The 21,436-nt window shown below is 51.1% G+C and overlaps 2 protein-coding genes across 7 annotated transcripts in view; both read right to left on the reverse strand.

The window, feature by feature from the left end:
• The window catches only part of PLEKHD1 (pleckstrin homology and coiled-coil domain containing D1), a 28,204-nt gene extending 20,397 nt beyond the window's left edge, over nt 1–7,807 (reverse strand). Inside the window, exon 1 of the mRNA XM_040975713.1 lies at nt 7,659–7,807. Within this exon, the coding sequence (XP_040831647.1) occupies nt 7,659–7,807 (149 nt within the window). The remainder of the gene's footprint in view (nt 1–7,658) is intronic.
• An 8,321-nt stretch (nt 7,808–16,128) lies between these two features.
• Nucleotides 16,129–21,436, reverse strand: part of SLC39A9 (solute carrier family 39 member 9) — a 33,057-nt gene continuing 27,749 nt past the window's right edge. For 5 of the 6 annotated variants that reach the window (XM_040975390.1, XM_040975388.1, XM_040975385.1 and 2 more), the window contains one exon: nt 16,129–19,829. In XM_040975390.1, the coding sequence (XP_040831324.1) occupies nt 19,599–19,829 (231 nt within the window). In that variant the 3' untranslated portion in view covers nt 16,129–19,598. The remainder of the gene's footprint in view (nt 19,830–21,436) is intronic. The other variant, XM_040975387.1, reaches the window with a different exon arrangement.

Genomic DNA, 21,436 nt, shown 5'->3' on the forward strand with positions numbered 1-21,436 from the left:
CAAAGCTGGTGGGAGAATTAGGGGTTAGATAGTGAATGTATGAGCAGATGCTCATAAATGCCATGGAAGAGAATAAAGCAGGAGTTGGGGGGGGGTGGGAGGGGACTGGGAGTGATAAGGTATCAGACAGCATGGCCAGGGACAGCCTAATTAAGAAGATGGCCTTGAGCGAGTGGTGGTGGTCCAGGCAGAAGAGCTACAGATGCAAAGGTCCTGGGAGAGAAGTGTGCCTGGCTCCGAGAGCAACTGCAAGACTGGCAGCATAGATCACACAACAAAGCAACAGCCCGGCTCGCAAGCCATTCCTGCCCGCAAGCCATTCCTCCACCCAAGCAGTGGCTGCATTTGTGCAGCTAAGTGCATTTGATACTCCCAGTTGACTTAAGTGCTCTTTGCATTTTACCAGGGCAAAATATAGCAGAAAGGTGCCAGCTCTTGCTCAGAGTCATGCTGCTGGTTGGCTCTGAGTTAGAGAGGCAGCCACAAAGGTCTGAGGGCATGAAGAGCATGGCCCATGTTGCCCAGCAGAAGGCTCACCCCTCCTGGCTGCTGTGAGAACAGATCATTGGGGCCATCATGGCAGGGCAGGAGAGGCGGTTTCCATATGAGCTCCCTGCCGTGTGTCATCAGAGATCAAGAGAAGAGCCAGTGGCTAGAGGCTGACACCTGGGAAGAAAATGTGACGTTCATGTCAGAGGTCGATCACCAGTGCTGGCTGACTCCTCTCCTGGTCTCAAAGAATAGTACTTCATGGCCACTGCTGTGGTGCAGTGGGTGAAGCTGCTGCCAGTAACAGCAGCATCCCATAGAAAGGTTCCAGTCCCAGCTACTCCAGACCCCTGCTAATGCATCTGAAAGGGTAGCAGAAGATGGCCCAGTGCTTGGGCTCCTGCTATCCACATATTTTCACCTCTAGCTTAAAGGGCCCCTTGCAAAGTGCCAAGACATTCGCTTTCCTAAGTGTTTTATTGACATCATCTTGTTTCAGTTCCTCACAACTCTCAGAGATCAAGTGTGGAAGCTTTATCTGGTGAGGAAACTGAGGCACTACCGTAAGCACTTGTTAAGCGCAAATGTGGAACTCGGAGATCTCCATAGATAAAGTCCAAGTTCTCAGCTGTGTTGGTCCCTCCTCCTCCCATGACCTGGAAGGACTTGTCTTCCCAGAGCTTGTCTTTGTAGGTGACTGCTGTATCACCTGGTATAGCCAGCCACATGTAATGCCAGACCCTGGCATTTAGTGGTTTACCTTCAGGGTGCTTATAACTGAATGTAGGAGGGAAAAGGCAGGCATCAATAATGTAACAAATAGCTATTTTACCAAGCTGTTGCTTTGTGCCAGGCAGTATTATAGGAATGACATTGAAAAAAAAAAAACCAGATATTTATTCATCTGAAAGAATGAACAACAATGAGAGTGAGAGTGAGAGCAAGAGAGAGAGAATGAGAATTTTCCGTCCACTGGTTCACTCCCCAAATGGCAACAGTTGAAGCCAGGAGCCAGGAATTCCATCCTGGTCTCCCATGTAGGTGGCAGAAGCCCAAGTCCTTGGGCCATCTTGTGCTACCTTCCCAGGCACATCAACAGGAAGTTGGATTAGAAGTAGAGTTGCTGGCTCTTGAACCAGCACTTGGAAATGCAATGCTGGCATCACAAGTGTTGGCTTAAGTCCCTGGACCACCAGACTAACTCCAACAGGACTGAATTCATTCACTCCTCAGAGGAGGCAGATGAGGAAATGGGGCGGAGAGAAGTTAAGTAACATGTCCCAGATTGCACAGTTGGTAAACAGAGGAGCTAGGATAACTGGAAAGTGCCAGGATTGGGGCAACATTGCAGAGCACCCTACAGCATGGCTGGGCCCTGCTGGGCATGCAAGCCAATGCTGTTAAGCATCTGAAGGTATGAGAGAGGTTTGTGTGAGGAGCCAGAAGAAGCAGACAGGGAGAAATGAGTGGTTTAGAGATTAGCTGAAGACATTCTTGACAGGAGGTGATGTTAAAACAGTGTTTGGAAGAACGAATAGGAGTATCTTGGGAGTTTGGGAGGAAGAGAAGGGGACAGACATGTTCCAGACAATGGGAACAGCACATGCAAAGAACAGCATGTCCAAGGTTATGGAAACATGGCAGGTTCACTGCTGACAAGTGCAAAAGGGTTGATCCATAGGCAGGGAGAGCGGGCAGGAGGGGTGGGTTAAGGCCAGAGAGAAAAGTGGGACCTGAGCAGGGCAAAGGGAGGTCCGTCCTTGCAAGGAGACCAGGCCTGTGCAGGAAGGAACAGTTGGGGAGCCCTTGGTGGGTTTTCAGCAGGACACTTGTGAAGGTCAATCATATTAGACAGAGGAAGGAGGGTCTTGAGGGGTCCATGCAAAACAAATGGGAAAATCAGAGCTACTGAGAAATAAAATCAGCAGGTCTTGTTGAATAATTAGACAAGGACAAGGTGAACAGTCTGACACCATGGTGAAGACTTCTACTTGAGTGACAGGATGATCATAAGTGCTCTCCAACAAGACCTAAGCACCCAAATAAGGACCCCCAGGTGCCAACAGGTTTCTCTACTACTGTTGTATGTATCCTATTAAAAAATTTATGTATGGACCCAGCACAGTAGCCTAGTGGTTAAAGTCCTTGCCTTGTACGCACTGGGATCCCATATGGGCAATGGGCACCATTTTGTATCCTGGCTGCTCCACTTCCCATCCAGCTCCCTCCTTATGGCTTGGGAAAGCAGTCAAGGACGGCCCAAAGCCTTGGGACCCTCACCTACGTGGGAGACCTGAAAGAGTTCCTTGCTCCTGGCTTCGGATTGGCTCAGCTCCAGCCGTTGCGCTCACTCGGGGAGTGGACCATCAGATGGAAGATCTTCCTCTCTGTCTCTCCTCCTCTCTGTATATCTCCTTTCCAATAAAATTAAATAATTTTTTTTAAAAAAAGTTAAAACAAAAGATTTCTCTATTTTCACTGGAAAGGCAGATACACAGAGAGAAGAGACACAGAGATTCACTGCCCAAGTGGCTGCAACAGCCAGAGCTGAGCTGATCCGAAGCCAGGAGCAAGGAGCTTCCTCCAGATCTCCCATGTGGACACAGGCTACCAAGGCCTTGGGTCATCTTCCATTGCCCTCCCAAGCCACAAACAGGGAGCTTGATGGGAAGTAGAGCAGCTGGGACATGAACCGACGCTGTAATGGGATCCCAGCACATGCAAGGTGAAGCCTTCAGCCACTAGGCCATCGCATGGGGCCTGGAGAAAGGCCTTCAGTGCTGCCAGATGCAAATGTCAAGTCTGGGAGCAGGAGCTGCAGGAGGGCTTGAGATAAAAGAGGGAGAGAGATTTGAATTTGAAGAAAACTCCTGAGGACAGAGGGAAGCAGGAGGGAAGGGGGTGCTGAGGAGGGGAGATCCTGGAGAAGAGGTAAGAGTCTGGGCCCCAAAGACGCCATCATGTCCGGGGTCCGAACAGCTCGAGAAACCAGGGAGCTAAGACTCAATTTGAGCGTGTTCGTGCACACAGAGCCGAGCCGCTTTCATTTAATGGCACCTCTGTGTTCTCTCCCTGGAGGCGAGCAATATGTTGAGTCCTGACCTGGGGTTGTGTAACAAGGTCCACCCGCATGGAAGACAAAGACACACAGGAGGGGTCGGGGTTCAGGACCTCCTGGGGCCAGCAGAAACCATGCAACTTCCTCAGGACAGCAGAGTGGGTCTGGACGCTTCGTTTACCTCGTTTTGTGTGGGTAGTAAGAATACAGTGGATGTCTGAGCTTTCCACGGGACATGCAGCCTGGGCCTCTCTCTCTCCAGGCACAAACTTCCAGAAGAGGCCCAGCACCCAGCCTCCCAGGCCCCTCAGGGAAGTGGGTGGTGAACAGGAGTGTGGGGCTGGCACCAGGAAGGCCAGCTTATCAGATATGTCCTTTTCAGGAGTGACAGGAGGAAAGCAGAAACAAGAGCCCACTGTGTCCCTGGAGCCTCACTGTGTGTCTTTTTTTGTCCCATCTGGGTGGCCTGGTTGGCTCTTCCTGGCTCAGGCTGTTTGTCTGGCACCAGGAAAGCTACCTGGGAGACACCCGTGCTTACAGATAAGATCAAATTCAAGGGTGCTTGAGGTGTTTTCAGCACGATTGTCCAAATCATACGGCAAAAAGCACAGAAGTGCCGACTGACAGAGCTGGAGCGCTGGCAGCGGCACAACCTGATGTCCACTACCTGGTGATACCCTCTAGGCCTTTCTGGAACTATCCGCTGAAAAGCCACATCTGATCCACCCTGGTCATGCAGCTGACCTAGAACTTTCCCCCATGCCCACAGATGTTCTCAAAAGACATGGTTTACTTTTTATTTATTTTTAAAAAGTTTTGTTTTATTTATTTATTTTTGTTTAATTTATATCCGAAAGGTAGCGTTTCAAAGAGAGGGAGAGACAGAGATCTTCCACCTGCCGGTTCACTTCCCCAAACAGCCACAAAGACCCGGCCAATCTGAAGCCAGGGGTTTCCCATGCATGTGCAGGAGTCCAAGGATTTGAGCCATCCCCCACTGCTTTCCCTGACAGGGGGCTGAATGGGAAATGGAGCAGCCAGGATACGAACTGGCATCCATGTGGGCTGCCAGTGCCCCAGGCTGAGGTTTAGTAGGCTATACCAAGGTGCTGGCGCCAAAAAGACATCGCTTATTTTTTTAAGTTATTTATTTTGAGCTTATCTGAAATACAGAAAGACAAAGATGAAGAAAAATCTTCCTCGCATTGATTCATACCCTAAAGGCTTGCAACAGCCAAGAATGGACCTGGTCAAAGGCAGGAAGTAGTGTCAACAGCCTAAGATAAAACCTTGGCCCTAAACCACTCTGAGAAGAAAGTCCTCCCGCTAAACATTTTTGGCTTGGTGACAGCCATCTGCAAAGAGCCTCAGTCCGTACAGGTTTGAGATTTGGGGCCACGCGGCCCCTTTCTCAGAATGGGTTGAGCTGGGACTTAGCACCTGCAGCGCCATGGCGGAGGAGAGCCATCAGCCTCAGCCATCAGCCTCACCCTCTGCACGCCTCTTCCCAGTCCACTCACCTCTGCTAATCAAGGCTTTTGGTTGCTGTGGGTAACAGATTCCGCCTATTGAGAGCTCTGGCCCGGGAAGGCATTGAGGGGTGGGACTGGGGGGAGCTGGAGGCAGAGGCACTAAGACTGACCCACAGGGGAAGAGGTTTTCTGGAACCCAGCTGGCTGCAGCCGGTTCCATCCTGCCACTGGCTGTTTATGCAGCACCGAGCCTCTACAGACCCCCTCCCCTGGGCCACCCCAGCCAGGCATCGATCGCCCTAATGGCAAGACTCTGCAACAGCCGGCCTCCGCTGCCCTGTCCCCAAGCTTTCCTGTGGCTGCTGACCAGTTCAGGTTCAGACACTCCCTTTCACAAATGGAAATGGGAGTCCAGGGGGTTCTGCTGGAAAGCAAGAGGGTTTGCTCTGAGCCTCATGTCTCCCCCACCCACCCACTCTCCAGAGCCTCCCTGGGTGGCTCTGTAGACGACCCAAGGCTAAGAGGGGCAGTGTGTGTCTGTGTGTTTTCCCAGACATGGCGACAGGGACACAGACCTACAGTGGCCATGAGGGATGTCACCTCTTTCCTGAGCCCCTGGGAACAAGGATGGTAGCTGTCGAGTAGCTATAAGAGATGGAACACAGGGAGCTGGGAGACTGGGCTCAGAGCTATATTTGAGGAGCAAGTATATTTGTTGGCCCTGGATGGTTTCTGGGGTGATTCCAGAAATAGGAGGGGACCCTAAAGCTCTCCAGTCTCCCCCACCTTCACCTTGGGTGTGTCTTCAGCTGGGAGGGTTACGCCGACACTTCCCAGCCTTGGATCCAAGTGCGGGTAATGGGGCCAGAAATCCACCCAGTACCTGCGTGGTGAGGGAAGGCAGGAGGGATAGCTTAGGGGGGAAGGGCAAGTCATGGACTTGGCATTTCCTGGGGGCTGCAATCAAGTGAAAATGCCTGGTATGAAGAATGATGGATGAGAGGGTTCAGGCTCATGCCAGACCCCACAGAGCAGAAGTACTGGCTGCCCGGGGTAGCAGAGGCAGAGGAAGTAGGGAGTGGGATGCAGAGGAGTCTCCTGCTAGAGCTCCCGGGATCTCCAGGCTGCCTTCCCAGTGCCGCCCTGCTAGAGACAGGCTGGCCCCTCAGTGGAGGCTCCAGCTCCATGAGCAGTGCCTGGATGCCTGTCACACACTCTTCCCACTGCCCCAGCCTTTGCTGGAAAGATCAGAGCTAAGCTTAGCTGTGGGGGACCTCAAGGGGCCTGTATCCCATTAAATCCCAGGGAGAAGGCTGTCAGAAGTAACCACAGCACATGCACGCACCCAGCTGTGTAAAATCTGAAAGGCACTCCAAAGCTCCATTTGTTCTGCGGTCTCACAGAAATATTTAATTATTCATCAAGGCAGAGCACCAGAGCTAACCACTCCTACTCCCCCGTGAGCCTCAGAACCCCGCCCCTCCCGCCCCTGCGCAGGACCACACTCGTGCTGTGGGGCGGGGGATTCGGGACATCCAGATGAACCCCTGATTTCCTGGGTGAGCCAGAGTCCAGTTCCAGAGGGCACACAAGTTCCCCGTTATCCATACCTCGCAGCCCCATTTGTAAGGGCAAAGCGGACTACTGGCTGCTTGGGAATCTCCTCAGAGTTGGGGACCAGGAAGCTGGTGTTTAAGGACAAGGTGGGGGCAGAGCAGTCCCTTCAAAGGATCCACCCCTGCCTGACTGGTTGCTTGTTCCCTCCCCGCCGCTCCCAGCAGCGCTCCACCTGGTCCACATCACAAATATCCACACAGCGGTTAAGAAGCTACTTGGAGCGTCTGGGTTCCAATCCCAGCTCCAGCTCCCCACGAATGTGTGTGCACCCTAGGAAGCAGCAGGTGGTGGCTCCAGGACCTGGGGCCCTGCCACCTATGTGGGAGACCTGGATGACAATCCTGGCTCATGGCTTCAACTTGCCTCAGCCAGCTGTTGGGGGGCATTTGGGAAGTGAACCAGCAGACAGATGGAAGATCTCTCTCTATGCTTTTCAAATAACACAAGCAAGTCAATAATTATACACATGAATTACAAATAATTGCATGTAATCACATATAATTACATGTAATTACAGATGCTTATTTGCTTATTTGTGTTTATTTATTTATTGTTGATTTCAGCGGCAGAGATAGCAGCCTTGCTAAAGAAGCCGGCCCAGGGTTGGGAGTGGGCGGGAAGCCCCTCCCGCGCATCAGGGGAGGGAGCTGGCACCGGTGTCCCGGGAGGAGACCATCTCTGACTGGAAGATGGGTTTGACCCTCCACGGGAGATTGTTGTTTCCAACCTGGCCCAGCCGGGCCCTAGTCACAGTCATCCGCATCTCTTCAGCCCACCAGCGCGTGGCCCGCTGCGGGACCCAGGCCCATTCTCCAGGCCAGCGGCCCACCCCACGCCTCCCAGCCCTCGCGCCTGGATGTCCCTCAACCCCAGCTTAAGAACCAGGGACAGACTTCGCAGAGTGGAAACGGGGCAGGTCAAGGTCACAGCGTGGTAGTGGGGAAGCAGAGGCTGGGGGGCGTCCTCAGCCACGGGGGGGGGCCCTCCCGGTGGTTTTCTCGGGCCGGAAGACGCACACTCACCGCCGGGACCACTTGGCCGAGGACCTCCCGAAGGGCCGTTTCCACAGCACCCCGTAGAGCTGCACTTTGGTGCTGATATCTAGCGCGTCGGAGTCGGCCTGCTCCAGGGACGGCGACGGCGACACCGAGTTGGACTTGGACGTGAACATATTGCCTCGGCGGGGCTGCCCTCGGCCCAGCCTGGCCCTCCACTGAGGCCGACAGGGACAGGGCGGGCGGCTGGTGGCCGTGGACAAGTGGCTCCTGCTGGGGTCTCGGGGCACCGTCGGGGATGCGTCCCAGTGAGTCGTGGCCCCGCTGGCCCCAGCCGGGAGCTGCCGCATCCAAACGCGAAGGGGAAGCGAATGCGCGCTAGGGCGAGCGGGGCGCGCAACCCGCGACTCCTACTCAGGTTCGGGATTGCGGCGGGCCCGGCGGGAACTGGGCGGGAGGGTGGCTCAGCCTCGGGCGGCAGCATCTTCCCCCCGCCCCCCAACCCCCGCCTACTCCCTCCCCCACCCTCCCCCCTCGCCCCACCGCCCCACAGCCCCAATTCTGGTGGCCCCGATTGGCTGGGAGTGGCAGGTGAGCCGGAGGGAGGCAGGCTTGGAGCGCCAATCAGGACGGGCGCCGGCTGCGGAGCTGGGCTCCGTGCGCCCGGAAGGTCCTGGCGGGTCCTCCCTCCCCCGGGCCCGGGAATTTGCCCACAGACCTCGCTGTCCCCAACTTCAGGGGTCTTTGCCCCACCCCAGGTTCTCTGTGGTGGTGCGGAGCCTAGGTGGGGCGGGGAGTGGGTCGTCGGAGGATGCATGTGTTTGGTGATGGGCTGGGGCCAGGGGCTTGGTTAGACTTGGGTAAGTGCCCACAGGCCCGCCCCAAGGAGAGGTTCGGTCAGGGAAGCCGCCCCGCCCCGCTCCTCCCGCGGGTTTCGCCTCGCGCAGCCGCCTAGTCGGGATTGGATTTCTCTTCCCGGAACTGGACGGTCTGTGTCGGCATTTGGCACTCGCTGCCAATCTGGAACTGTCACTGCGGCTCGTGTTCTGATTTATTCTCTGTGCTCCTGGGTCGTGTTCCCTGCGTTCGGTGCCCTGCCGCTTCCGCTCCCCGCATCCAGGTCGGGCTCTGCCGGTCCCTGCCCTCTCGGCAGGTGGAAGCACTGGGTTCCTGAGGCAGGAGACCGCCCGGACAGCTAGCACGCCCCAGCCACCTTATTCCAAAGGAGGGAGCCAGGGCTCACGCGTGCCCATGGGGCTGCCACTGGCGGGCGATCTGGAGAGAGAGCTTAAACACAGCTCTGAGCAGTCCACGACACTTAATTCACTTGCCCCAGTGAGGCATTCACTTTTTTCTCCAGAAAGTTCGTGGGAAATAGATAAAAAGTGAGTTCTATTTTGGTGCGAAAATATTTCACAAACCACCCAGACAAGGGTTTTTCAAAATGTCTGTGAAAAATACATGGTTGGAGCAAACGGATGGGGTATACCTGTTGTCTTACCTGCCTGGCTCTTTCTTATCTCTTACCCGCCCTCAGGAGTTTCTGCCTCAGGAGTTACTTTTAATGTAGTTAAGGAATATAGTTAAGAAGGGGGACCTTCCAGGGGGGCTTCCTGAGTCTCCATCCAGAGGGGCTACCTGCCTTGGGGGGGGTGGGTCTCTCGCGGCTGGGGGTTCTCTGCAGTACACCCCAGGACGCAGCTGGACACTGGACTCCAAGTGGGAGGAAACGAGCTGGAAGATAATGATGGTGAGCACCCAGGGGTGGGTTCCAAGGGGATATTTCATGTTTGTGCCTATGTTTGACATATGTTCAAATGCTTAGGAAGCTTCCCACTTTGGGGCAATCTTTGTTTTTCCAAGATGGAAGCTAAAATCCATGTTAGGAATGATGAGAGAAATTTGGGTTGCCAAGCCGGGTGGGGAGCAGGAGGGGGGAAAGGTTTTTGACCTTGCAGGTTAATAAATCCTGTCTCCAGTGTCTGTGCTCAAGTCCCAGCTGTGCTCTGGACTCCAGCTTCCTGCTAAGGCGTGCCCCAGGAGGGAGCAGGGTATGGCCCCAGGGACTGAGTTCCTGCCCCCTGCGGGGAGACCTAGACTGCCTGGCCCCTGGCCTGGCTGTTGTTGGCATCTGGGGAGTGACCTAGATGGTCTCTGTCTCTCACTGTCTCTACCTCTCAAATAAATTTTTTAAATAAGGCTTTTGTTTTTCTTAAATTCTGCCACGTGATGAAGAGGCAGAGAAGAGGACTGAATCCATTGACAGCTGCTGCCCACACACAAAGAAGTATCTCACATTTGCGAAATGTGTGCAGACACCAAGGCAGCCGCCACATCCGTCCTTGTCCCTGTCCTAGCAAGGCCACCAGCATACATGTCCTTCTAGGGACTGTCCTCCGGACGCAGGGCTGTCCTCACCCCGTGTTATACCGCCAGCGTAAGCAACCGTGTTTCCTTCCCCCGTGTGACCTGATGCAGATGCCCTGGGTTTATGGGGACAGACATCTGGGTGCTGTCTTGCCCCTTTTCTGGCTAGCATCTAGAAAGGCTTGATACACCTTCCTATTTCTGAGCATCTCTTGGTCTCAAGAAACCTGAGGGGTGGAGGGTGCTCATCGTGGGCAGGGGGACAGGACAGGGAGTTGTGACAAATGTGAGGCAAGTGTAAATGCAAGCAGGTGCCCTTCATGGAAGGCGGTGCCCTGCTCTGGACCTCGGGGGTAGCTGCAGGTTGCATTCTCAGTGCAGGAGCAGTGCAGACTCTGGCTGCAGCACAGTGGCAGGGAGATGGGCTCCAGGCAGCCTGGGGACAGCCGTAGCTTTCCACTAAGGCCACCTCCTCCAAAGCGTGCTTTAGGGCTTTGTTCTTGGAAGCGTCCTTGTAGCCCAGGCTCTCTATGCCACCCTCCCCCCACCATTCATTTCAATAAATTCATTCCTTTTCTGCTGAATCAGGTCAGTGGTGGCCTGGGCTGCTTGTGGTAACTAGCCAAGAGCAGAGACCAGAGGGGAGCACCGGAGACAGGCAGGCTGCCTGGCATCATCCAGAAGTCCTTTCCCAGGGCTGAGAGAGCCCTGGGAAGGCCCTGGGGCTCTCAGAGCAGAATTGGGTGCAGGTTTTTCTCTGATTAACAGAAAGGATCCTGGGGGAATCCCAGTGCCTATAAAACTGTACCACATAATACAATGTTAATAACAATTAAAACAAGTAAAACTTAAAAAAAAACCAGAAAGGATCCAATCCTTGCCTGCCCCCTCTGCATGCCAAGACTTTAGCTGACAGGTGAAGGCTCTGCCACTTGCAGCCATTTGAGGTCAGCAGTGTGAGTCTGATGGAGCTTTGGACACTTGTGTGCCTTCTGTCCCCCTGCATGAACCAGTCTGGAGCTGCCAGGTCAGGTCAGCCCTGCAAGAAGCCCACTTGTGCTTCCCCAGTTGGCGGGAGTGCTGGCTGTTTAGCTGATAGTTCTGCTGAAGACAAAACAAGCCAAGTGCCAGCCTAGCCCCTGACCTGATCAAGTGCGTCAGGGCTGCCTGGTCTTATCTGGAACCAGGAGAGAGAGCAGTCAGGCCTGGCTGGAGCCGCTGTGGCAGCCGCCGCTGTGTGTGGTGTGTCCCCCAGGGGTGCCTGTGTCAGAGGTTTGGCTCTCCATGGGTGGGGGCGAGGACCTCCACAAGGTGAGCCTCGAAGGAGGTCCTCGGGTCATTCAAAAGCATTATCAAAGTAGGATTCCTAAGGATCTTGTGACATTGAGCCAGTACTGTGTGGTTTCCTGTAGGGTGATGCTCCTGCTATCATCACTGGCCATGAAGCGACAGTCAAGGGCAGGGGAGTGGGGTTCTTGCGGGGCCAACTCCCAAACTGTGAGTTAAACAAACCTTTAAAATGCTGGCCTGCCTATGCATCATTACAGCAATGAGAAACTCAACAAAGCACCAAGAGCAAGATGTCAATTTGGTTTCCCTTGCACTAGACTGGGTACAAGGGGATTTCAAAAGTTGATGGAATAAGGGAATTAAGAGATTTTACTGCAATTAGAAAAAAAAAAATCCATGCCTAGTCTTTTTGTAATTTGCATTTTCCATGAACTTTTAAAAGGCCCCTTGTAGGTTTTGCTGTCAGCAGTAGGATCAACCTTTTGCTAGGTTCCTGTCCTCTCACTGCCCAGCTGCTCACCCCCGAGACCCCTTCCCCTCCTCTCCTGCTCACAGGAGGGCCTTCCTGGCCTTCCAGCCACCAGTTACTTCATGGCACTACTGTGAGCTCTAGGTGTCCAAGGGAATTTGCCCTGGGCTGCACAAGGCTAGGAAACGCTGAAGACTCAAGAGCTCCCTCCTGTGGGTGATGTGTGCATGAAAACATTCATTTTGTTTCTGGCAGCAAGTAGTGTTTGATTTGGGGTGAGGGATAGAGGTGAATTCTGGCCAGCAAGCCCATAGCCATTCATTGTTCCAGCGTCACACATCCTTTCATGGCAGCCACTAAGAGAGCCGGGGTGTTGGTCCCTCGTGCAGAAAAGAAGTGTACATTTATGGGGTCAGTACAGAGGCTGTGCTCAGTGAAAAGGTCTCAGACAGGTTACCTTACCTGTCATCTTGGGATGTTTCTTCTAGACCCAACAGCATGTTTTTGTTTATTTTGTCTTGTTCCCCCCCACCTGACACACACACACACACACACACACACACACACACACACACACACACACACACTCCTGGTTTTTCCAAATCCTGAACAGGATGGAAAAAGGGACAGAGAGAACATAATTGAGGTTCCTGGTTTCTGTCTGGCCCAGGCCAGGTGTTGCAGCCATTTGAGGGGTGAACCAGTGGATGTAGGTTTTCTCTGTCTCCCTCTGTCACTTTTTCAACCTAAAATTGCTATTGTAGCAAAGCTGCGGGGGGCAGGGGGGGGTGTGAGCAGGCAGCATCAGCTACAAAAAATCTCCAACAACGGTGGCCTAACACATTCTGTGATGAACTACATCCCATTGTAATATCATCACCGCAAAATAATAACCATGGCTGACACTCTTGCTCCCAGCATGCACCTGATGCCAGGTTACTTCTGACACTTCCTAAAAGGAAGGAAAATGAGAAGTCACCAAATTGCTGGAAATCTCCACCCAAAGCACCACCCTTCCCACCTCCCCATCTCCAGATCACATAAAGGGGTGACCTGTCACTTCACAGGAAGCAGCCTGCTCTCCAGCCCTGCCTACACTGAGTGTGGACTTCACCTGGCTAATAAATCTTACCCTGTTAACCCGAATTCTTTTCTGCACTGGAGAGAACCTGGACCTACCACAAGCCAGCTCCACCTTGTGGGGGTCAGAGGCGTCCCTAGAGACATTATCACTTGGAGCCTGCTGACTACTGTACTGGAGGACAGCTGCAGTCAGGCCAGCCAGGACCACAGCTCATTGCTCAGAGCAGCAGTCAGAATTATAAAGACCATGTCTAGATCCAATTTGCTGTTGAGTTTTGAAGCAGCACAAACTCCCACATGTGCCTTTTCCTCCTCCAGCCAGCAGCACCTCCTAGGCACATGTTCTTGGTAGCCATCAGGCCTCACCCCTGAAGGATTTCCTGCCCACCTCCTAACTGCGTCCTCTGCTGGCTAGGCTCGGGTCTCACAGCCCCTGACCACACCTGCAGGGCCCGGAGCTGACTTGCTTCGTAATGCTTTGCCCACTGTGTTCTCCCTAAGTGCCGAATTCCTGTGTCACAAGGCACAGTAGCAGTGACTTAGCACCCTTAGAAGGGCTTCTATCAACCCAGCGTCGTCAAATGCTTCCTCCCACCCACGGCCACCCCTCCCCTACAACACCCACACAAAGTTTCTCAATTTCTATTTAAAAAGCTGGGCAGTGCTAACTCTGCGGCAATCAGCAGCTCCCCCAGAAATGGGATCCAAGTCTTCCAATCCCAGAATCCATGAAACATGGCTGAAGACTGTTGACACTGGATTAGGAACCCAGTGAACTTCCCACCTGGACACTCACTCCCCAGATGGCTGTGCCTGGGTGACGCCAAGGGCAGACATCACAACTCCATCCTGATCTCCCACTTGGATGGGGAAGTCATCCCCCTCTGCTTTCCTAGGTGCAGTAACAAGCAGCTGCAGCAGCAGAGCGGCGGCGGCCTGACCTGGTGCCCCAACATGGGCTGCCAGCATCGCAAGTAGACAACTAAGCCACTGCACCATAGCAACATCTCCCTCGACTTCTTGATGATTTTTTTAAAAAAGATTTATTTTTATTACAAAGTCAGATATACAGAGAGGAGGAGAGATAGAGAGGAAGATCTTCACTCCAATGAGTCACTCCCCAAGTGAGCACAATGGCCGGTGCTGTGCTGATTTGAAGCCGGGAGCCAGGAGCCTCTTCCGGATTTCCCATGCGGGTGCAGGGTCCCAAGTTTTTGAGCCATCCTCAACTGCTTTCCCAGGCCATAAGCAGGAGCTGGGTGGGAAGCGGAGCTGCCGGGATTAGAACCCGGAGCGTTCAAGGTGAGGGTTTTAGCTGCTAGGCCACGGCGCCAGGCCCTGTGCCTGATTTTTCTGTTGCTAACTTGCAAACAGACCTCTCCAATTGGGAGGCAGAGGCAAAGCAACATGAGGTCGGCAGCGCTTTCTATCGGGGTTCAGGCCTGCAGCTGAGGAAAGACGACATGGAAATGGTGGGGTTCCCTCAAGGTAGTGTTCCCTCAAGGTAGACCAATTCATTCAACCACAGTTTACGGAGAGCCTGGAGGTGATACCCTGGAGGGGGAGAAAGACTGAAAAAGTAAGAATATGAAAGTTGATCCAACGGGACTGGTGCGGTGGGACAAGCCAAGCCACTGCTTGGGACAGCCACATCCCATGTCAGAAGCTGGCTTCCCTGCAGCTCTGCTCCAGCTTGCTGACAGCATGGCCGGGAGGGAGCAGATGATGGTTCACATACTAGGTTCCTGCTAGGACACAAGGACAGAGTTCCTAGCTCCTGGCTTTGGCCTGTCCTAGCTGACAGACGCAGACATTTGGGGAGTGAATCAGTGGATGGAAGATTTCTGTCTCTCCACATCACACTATCTTTCAATAAAATTCCCTCCTCTAGGGGAAAAAAAAAGTATCAACACTACAGAAAAAAGAATCAGAAGAGCATAAGGAGCCCGAGGGTGCAGACCGCTCAAGTAGGTGGCCACTGTCGGCCTGATGCAAGCAGACCTTGGCTCCAGACCTGGAGGCGAGGAGGCTGGGGGAACAGCAATCCAGATACATGGCTGCTGACTTCGTAGATTATAAAATACCATGCTACGAAGTAGCTCATTTGTAAAAACAAACATACATACACACACACACACACAGATAAAAAGAATGGCTGGGTATTTTAGTCAAGTCCTTCCACCACTACTAAATTAGAAAAAAAAATTTCCATTTTGTTTGAAAGACAAGGATCTTGGGAGATTCCCTGGTTCACCCCACAAATGCCTACAGCAGCTGGGTCAGGACGAAGCCAGAAGCAGGAGCCCGCTGGCGTACCCCGGGAGGGCGGCAGGAGCCAACTGGTCCTCACCTGCTCCCTAGTAGGTATATTAGCAGGAAGCTGGAATTGAAACAGGAGCTGGGATTTGAACTCAGAAATCACAGGAATTCCACATTAACACATCTCCTTTGCTGGTTTCCTTCACGAAGAGTGCTTTTCCAGTAACCAGCTGTAGTATGTGTGTTACATACAGAAAACTGGCACAAAGCAGAGGTCTCAATGACACATGGCCAGATCTAGCATTTATTATATTAAAGTAAAAAGGGAAAGGGACCCAGCATTAAAGTCCACAGGAGAGAAAACATTGGCCAAATCCACGTTTTACTTCTATTTAAATCTCTACGTCCAGGGTTGGCTGCTAACAGCATCCATACAGACATACTATGCCTTTCCAGGTGAATCTGCCTCGGCTGGCATGTTGCCTGCTTATCTTTCCTGGGAGATGCTTTCATGAACAGTACTTGCTAACCAAGGTAAGGCAGCACAGCATGTTAAGCTGCCACCCGGGACCCCTTCTGCTAAGTCAGACTGCCTGGTTCAAGTCCCAGCTACTCTGTGCTTGCAATAAAGCGTCCTGCTAATGTGCCTGGGATACGGCAGGTGGTCCCTGCCGGACATGGAGACGCAGATGGAGGTCTTGGCTCCTGGCCTTACTCTGGCCCAGCCCTGACAGTTGCAGCTATTTATGGCGTGAACTAGCAAATGGGAGATCTTTTTGTCTTCCAATTAATCTTTTTTAAAAAATGGTAAGGCAAAACCCCAAACAGTGACTCCATGTTTTCTGTAGATAAGATGCTACCTTGCACTCAGTCTTCCCTTCCTTCCCTAAAGGACGTGTGTGTTGTAGGAACACCTTTCCAGTGTCTTTCACAGCTCTGTTACCTTTCATGATGCCCCAGTGTAGGTCTGGTTTGGTCTTCAAACAAGCTGTCAGGAGGACTGCAATAAGCCACTCACATAAGATGTGCACTAATAAAAATTTAATATCATAAAACAAATCAGGAAACAATTATTTAACCATTCACAATTAAAGTGGAAAGAGACAAAATCATAAGGCAGCCATCCATGGAATGATTTCATGTTTACAAAGGATCCAGAAAAAGGGACATTTAAAACTACTGCCCAGGCCACCGAGCCAAGGCAATTGTAGTGTGTTCCTAATCTCCCAGGAGACTCCAACTTGCAGGAAGATGCTGAAAGGTCAAGGCCAGGCTCCCGTGTTCAGCAACTGTGTTAGATCTATTGATGGCCGTCTCATCCTTTCTCATAAGCCACTGATCTTCAGGTCTCCCACGGTGAACTGAGGTGTCTCCAGCTCACACAGGTTACGTCCCGAGGCTTCAAATCACAGCAGCTCCAACAGTGGGTGTTGGGGGCCACTCTGTAGCAAGCAGGGAGTTTCCAACCCAAGGATGCGTCCCCCACAGAACATCCATGGAGGGCTCTAACCTTGCACTGCAGCAGGGGCAGGGGTGGATCTGGTCTTTACTCTCAGTCCAAGGGATCCGAAAGGCAGAACATTCTGGGCTGGGAGGAGGCTTGTGCTGTTGACATAAATTTCCCAGGTTCAGAACCCAGCTACTGCGTACCAGGGACGTAACACCCTGCAGCGCTGGTGTGTCCTCCTAGTTCTAATTCTTGAAAAATTAGGTAAACACCAAGAAATCGGCTGCTACAAAAAAGAAATCACACTTTCCCCCTTTCTACAAAGAAATGACACTTCAAAACAGCCACTCCCTTTCTTTTTTTCTAATGAGCTAAAACACTCCAACAAAGGCAGCTCAGCTATTTTGAAATAAAAAGATGAAGTGGGGCAGGGCAGGTGGACAGAACACACAGGCTTTTTGATTAGTTCCATTTCCAACAGTATGTACTGGTGTAGTTCCTTTGCCCAAAACACAGAAAACTGAATCCAATCTGGCACATCACCGTTTTGGTGAAATGGCAACTGAGAGTCGGGAAGGGGAGCGGGTTAGTGTTGTTCTACTTCACTTGCCTCTAGGAGGACACTTGGAACCTGAAGTCTATCTCCACTGGGAGGAGGGAGCTGAAATGCAATTAGATATTCGCTTTGGTTCTGAGGCAGGACCATACTCTCCCACCACTGACCTCACCTCTTTGGTAGCCAATCATTCCATCTGTAATCATGGCAGCAATTCCAGTTTCACCAGTGTCTTCCAACGTGTCAGAGCAGTAAGGCATCCACATCTCAGGAGGCAGTTTTAAACACGAGGAACGGAACCAAAATGTGCCAGAGGGAGCACTAGTATGGCCTCTCGTGGGATACTGCCCACGGCAGGAACAAGCCTCCCTCTGCATGGGCTGCTGGCTCCCCTGGCTGCCTGGGAGCCCTGGAAGGTGTGTATGGCTATTTCTGCCTGCTGCCCAGGAGAGGAACAAGCACCTCCCTAAGCAGCAGCTGTGCAATCTGGGAAAGCCCATTGCTTCTGAGAGCTGACAGGTCTGGAAAGGTTTGTTAACAGTGAGGTCCATGGGGGAAGGCAAACTTGGAAGTTGAATGGTTCAATCCTTATGAGATATTCAAGCCAATTTTTTAAAGCAGGATGGCAAGGCACTGCTGAAAGAGACTTTGGCCAGCAGACACAAACTTCTGCCCATTGCACACATCAATATTATAGAAAATACTACTATCCAAACCAAGCCAGACTCTAAAATCTTTCTGTCCCTCTTTATTTTAAAATGTTGTGCAATGGTTGCCAGCCACTATATAGAAAGACTACATTTTTTTTTTTTTTGCTGCTTTCTCCATTGCAGCCAGCAGAGGGTCTGCAAGTTTACTTCCACAGCTGCTGACCCAGTAGTGACAAATCTAGAAAAGAACAAAAAAAAAAAAAAAAAAAAAAAAAAAAGCAACCACGGCATGCTGGCTTCTGCCTCATTTTTTTTATAAAACATTTTTACAAATGACTAAACTCACTACCCTGAACAAATCAGTCTTTGTTCCCTCTTAATGTGTTTTGAAATGGTACAGAAAATCAAAATAAATTAATAATACATTATTATACACTTATTTGACAAAACAGGGCTTATGCAAATTTTGGCAAATATGAAAAAAATTCCCCTAGTTTATTAAACACTTTCTGCTATCTCAGTTGTCTGAAGGTGATGGAGTCACTCACACGAGGGGGTGGTATTTCAAGGACTTAACAAACTGCACTTGACACAAAGGTGACTTCCGTGAAGGACAGACACTGTTAGCATCACCATCACAGTTCAGTAAGTGGTTGTCCTCGCGAGGATTCATCTCACGCAAGGATGGACATCGCCATCAGCAGTGAGCAGCAGGTGGTGGGGAGGGAGCCCAGAGGGAAACAGGAGAAGAAAAGCAGGGAAGAGATGAAGAGACAGACATGATTTCAATAAGCTTTCAACCGACAGGCAAACACTGCCCAGGTGTGACACCGACAGACCTTCCTTACTGTTTCAGTCAGGGCCTCCTGTGAAAAGATACACAGCACCCCAAGCTGACCAAGTGTTTAGCCAGAGAGAAAAACACATATAAGAAACAACAACAACAAAAATTTCACAGGTTTTGGTAGTCTTATTTTTAAAAGGTTACTACAAAGATGTCAATAATTACTCAAATTCACTTAAAATTTAGTATCCCTTCATTTCCAAAGATAAATTGTGTTTTAATTGTTCTCAAAGGAAAGCATAGACCTGACCTTAGCTGAACTCAGCTCCTCTGAACAATGTGCTAGGGCCAGGTGTTCTGCAACAGAGAACATGACAAGCAATGCTCCAAAGGCCTGGTCACCTCTTCAGCAGCCAGCTCCACCCACGAGGGATGGCAGACTGTACTGCGAGAGGCACGTGCAGAATGAGTGTCTAAGTCTCTGCTGACATGCCTTTCCAGGCACAGCTCTTCCAAGTATAAAGTCACCTTCGGTGACTTGCATCAATTCCCCAATGGACCGCAGTCACCCTCATCTCTAAGAGACTGGGTGCTAAGACCTTCTCTCAAGGCAATGGCCCAGACGCTAAAGCTTCAGGCCTACATGGTGAGAACCATATCACACATGGATGAATAGGCACCAGAGCCTTGAAACCAACAAGAAAGACTTTAGATCCGTTACAGAACATTGTACCTTCACAATTACTATTTCATTGTGAGTATGAAGGTCTCCACTTTTCTTTAAAACTAAATTCCATCTTCCCTGAGAATAGGGTTAATAGAAACATCGAAATTCAGAATCCAAAGACAACACAATGGAATGTCTATATCTAATTGTAATGTGTTGCTTCTACTCTAAAAGCATTCCCATTTCTCCAGGTTTTCATCTCACCTCCCTCCAGACTCTAGGAATACAGGTGGAGATGGGCAAGGCCAGACAAGAGACTGAGGAAGTGAGAAGCTCTCACGAGCCGCCTGTTCTCACTGGAGGACAGCCACAGTGTGGGGCTGGAGCCTGAACATCTAGTGCTGGTGTCCTATTGACAGGATGAGTGGGATGAGACAACCTAGAACCAGGGCTGCCACCTCCAGGCGACTCAGGCCTCGCCCTCCCGCGGTGTCCGGTTTGTGGCTGTGCCCCATTCCGCCCACTTCAGGGAGGACATGTACTGTGGCCACGTAAAGAAAGGTCCCGGCAGAGAAAAGCATGGCTACTCCAGTGGCATTGACCTCTGACAAGGCTTCTTTACTGCTCTGTGAATTAAAAGAGAGAACGAAAAAACGGAGTCAGGTCAGCCTCAGGAAAGAAGTCCCCATGCAACACTGACTATTCACACCTAGAACTGTTCGGACACGTGAAGCTGTTTTGCATTCAGAGTGATTTTATCGTACTTGTTGACAAGAAGGTTCCAGATAGGCCTGGAAAATAATAGTAATGGACACATTTGCCTTAAGAAATTTTAGTATAAACTGGCAACTTATAATTGTGTGTGTGTGTATGAATATATATATGAGTATTTATGGAGACATACAAAATATGATTTACAAACACAATTAAATCAACCTAAGCAACAGATCTATCACCCCAAATTACGTACCATTTTTGTGGTAGGAATATATAATATTTATTCCCTTGTAATTTTTAGATATATAATAATATTCTATTATGAACCACATTTATCACATTTGCTATTTAAAACAAACTTGGAGGGCCAGCTGAACAGGTTTTCCCGGCATTCTTCTTGCGATGGAGTCCACAGCACATTAATGCAGATGTCTCAGGCATGAATCCATGTACGCTCTATCTGACAAGCATTCCCTGTGCGCCAGGTTCTAGGCCAAGTGCCTGAGATGCAGTTAGCAATCAAGATACAGTAGCTGCTCTCACGGAGCTTAAAATCACCTCATAAGCTAATCACCATGCAGCTAATTTCAACTTTTACCATTAAAAAAGTAGACTAAGATGTCTAATTATAATTTAAGAAAAGAATATGCAGAGAGGGTGTTTGTTTATCCTATGTGCCACCTTGGGTTGCACGGGTTCAATCCACCTCTGGCTCCAGATCTCAGCTTCCTATTAATGAATTAACCATTTCAGCCCCTAGGAGGTGGCAGATCCTACCCCACACTGAACTCCCAAGCCCCTGGCTTCTGACCGCTATGGACATTCAGGCAATTCATGGGATTGTGCTCTCCCTTTAAAAAAAGAAAAGGAAAGAAAAAAGCTCTAGGGCCCTGCGCAAAGTGTAGCGTTAAGGTCCTTGTCTTGAACGTGCTAGGATCCCATATGGGCTCTGGTTCTAATCCTGGCGGCCCTGTTTCCCATCCAGCTCCCTGCCTGTGGCCTGGGAAAGTAGTCGAGGATGGCCCAAGACTTTGGGACCCTGCACCTGCGTGGGAGACCGGGAGGAGGCTCCTGGCTTCGGATTGGCTCAGCAGCAGCTGTTGCAGCCACTTGGGGAGTGAATCTTCAGACAGAAGATCTTCTTCTGTCTCTCCTCTTTGTATATGCACCTTTCCAATAAAAATTAATAAATCTTTAAAAATAAATAAATAAATAATAAAGAAAGTTCTAAAAACTTACATTGACCCGTGAAGTGATAAAAAATATATTTGGGGCCTGGTGCAACTGCTTAGTGGATAAATCATCGCTTTGAATGCTCCGGGATCCCCATATGGGCGCCAGTTCTAATACCGGCAGCCCTGCTTCCCATCTAGCTCCCTGCTTGTGGCCTGGGAAAGCAGTAGCAGATGGCCCAAAGCCTTGTGACCCCGCACTCATATGAGAGACCCGGAGGAAGTTCCTGGCTCCTGGCTTAAGATCGGCTCAGTTCTAGCTGCTGTGGCCACCCAGGGAATGA

Source organism: Ochotona curzoniae, unplaced genomic scaffold (genome assembly GCF_017591425.1).
Source record: "Ochotona curzoniae isolate NIBS_2020 unplaced genomic scaffold, NIBS_Ocur_1.0 contig_2688, whole genome shotgun sequence".
NCBI lineage: Eukaryota > Metazoa > Chordata > Mammalia > Lagomorpha > Ochotonidae > Ochotona > Ochotona curzoniae.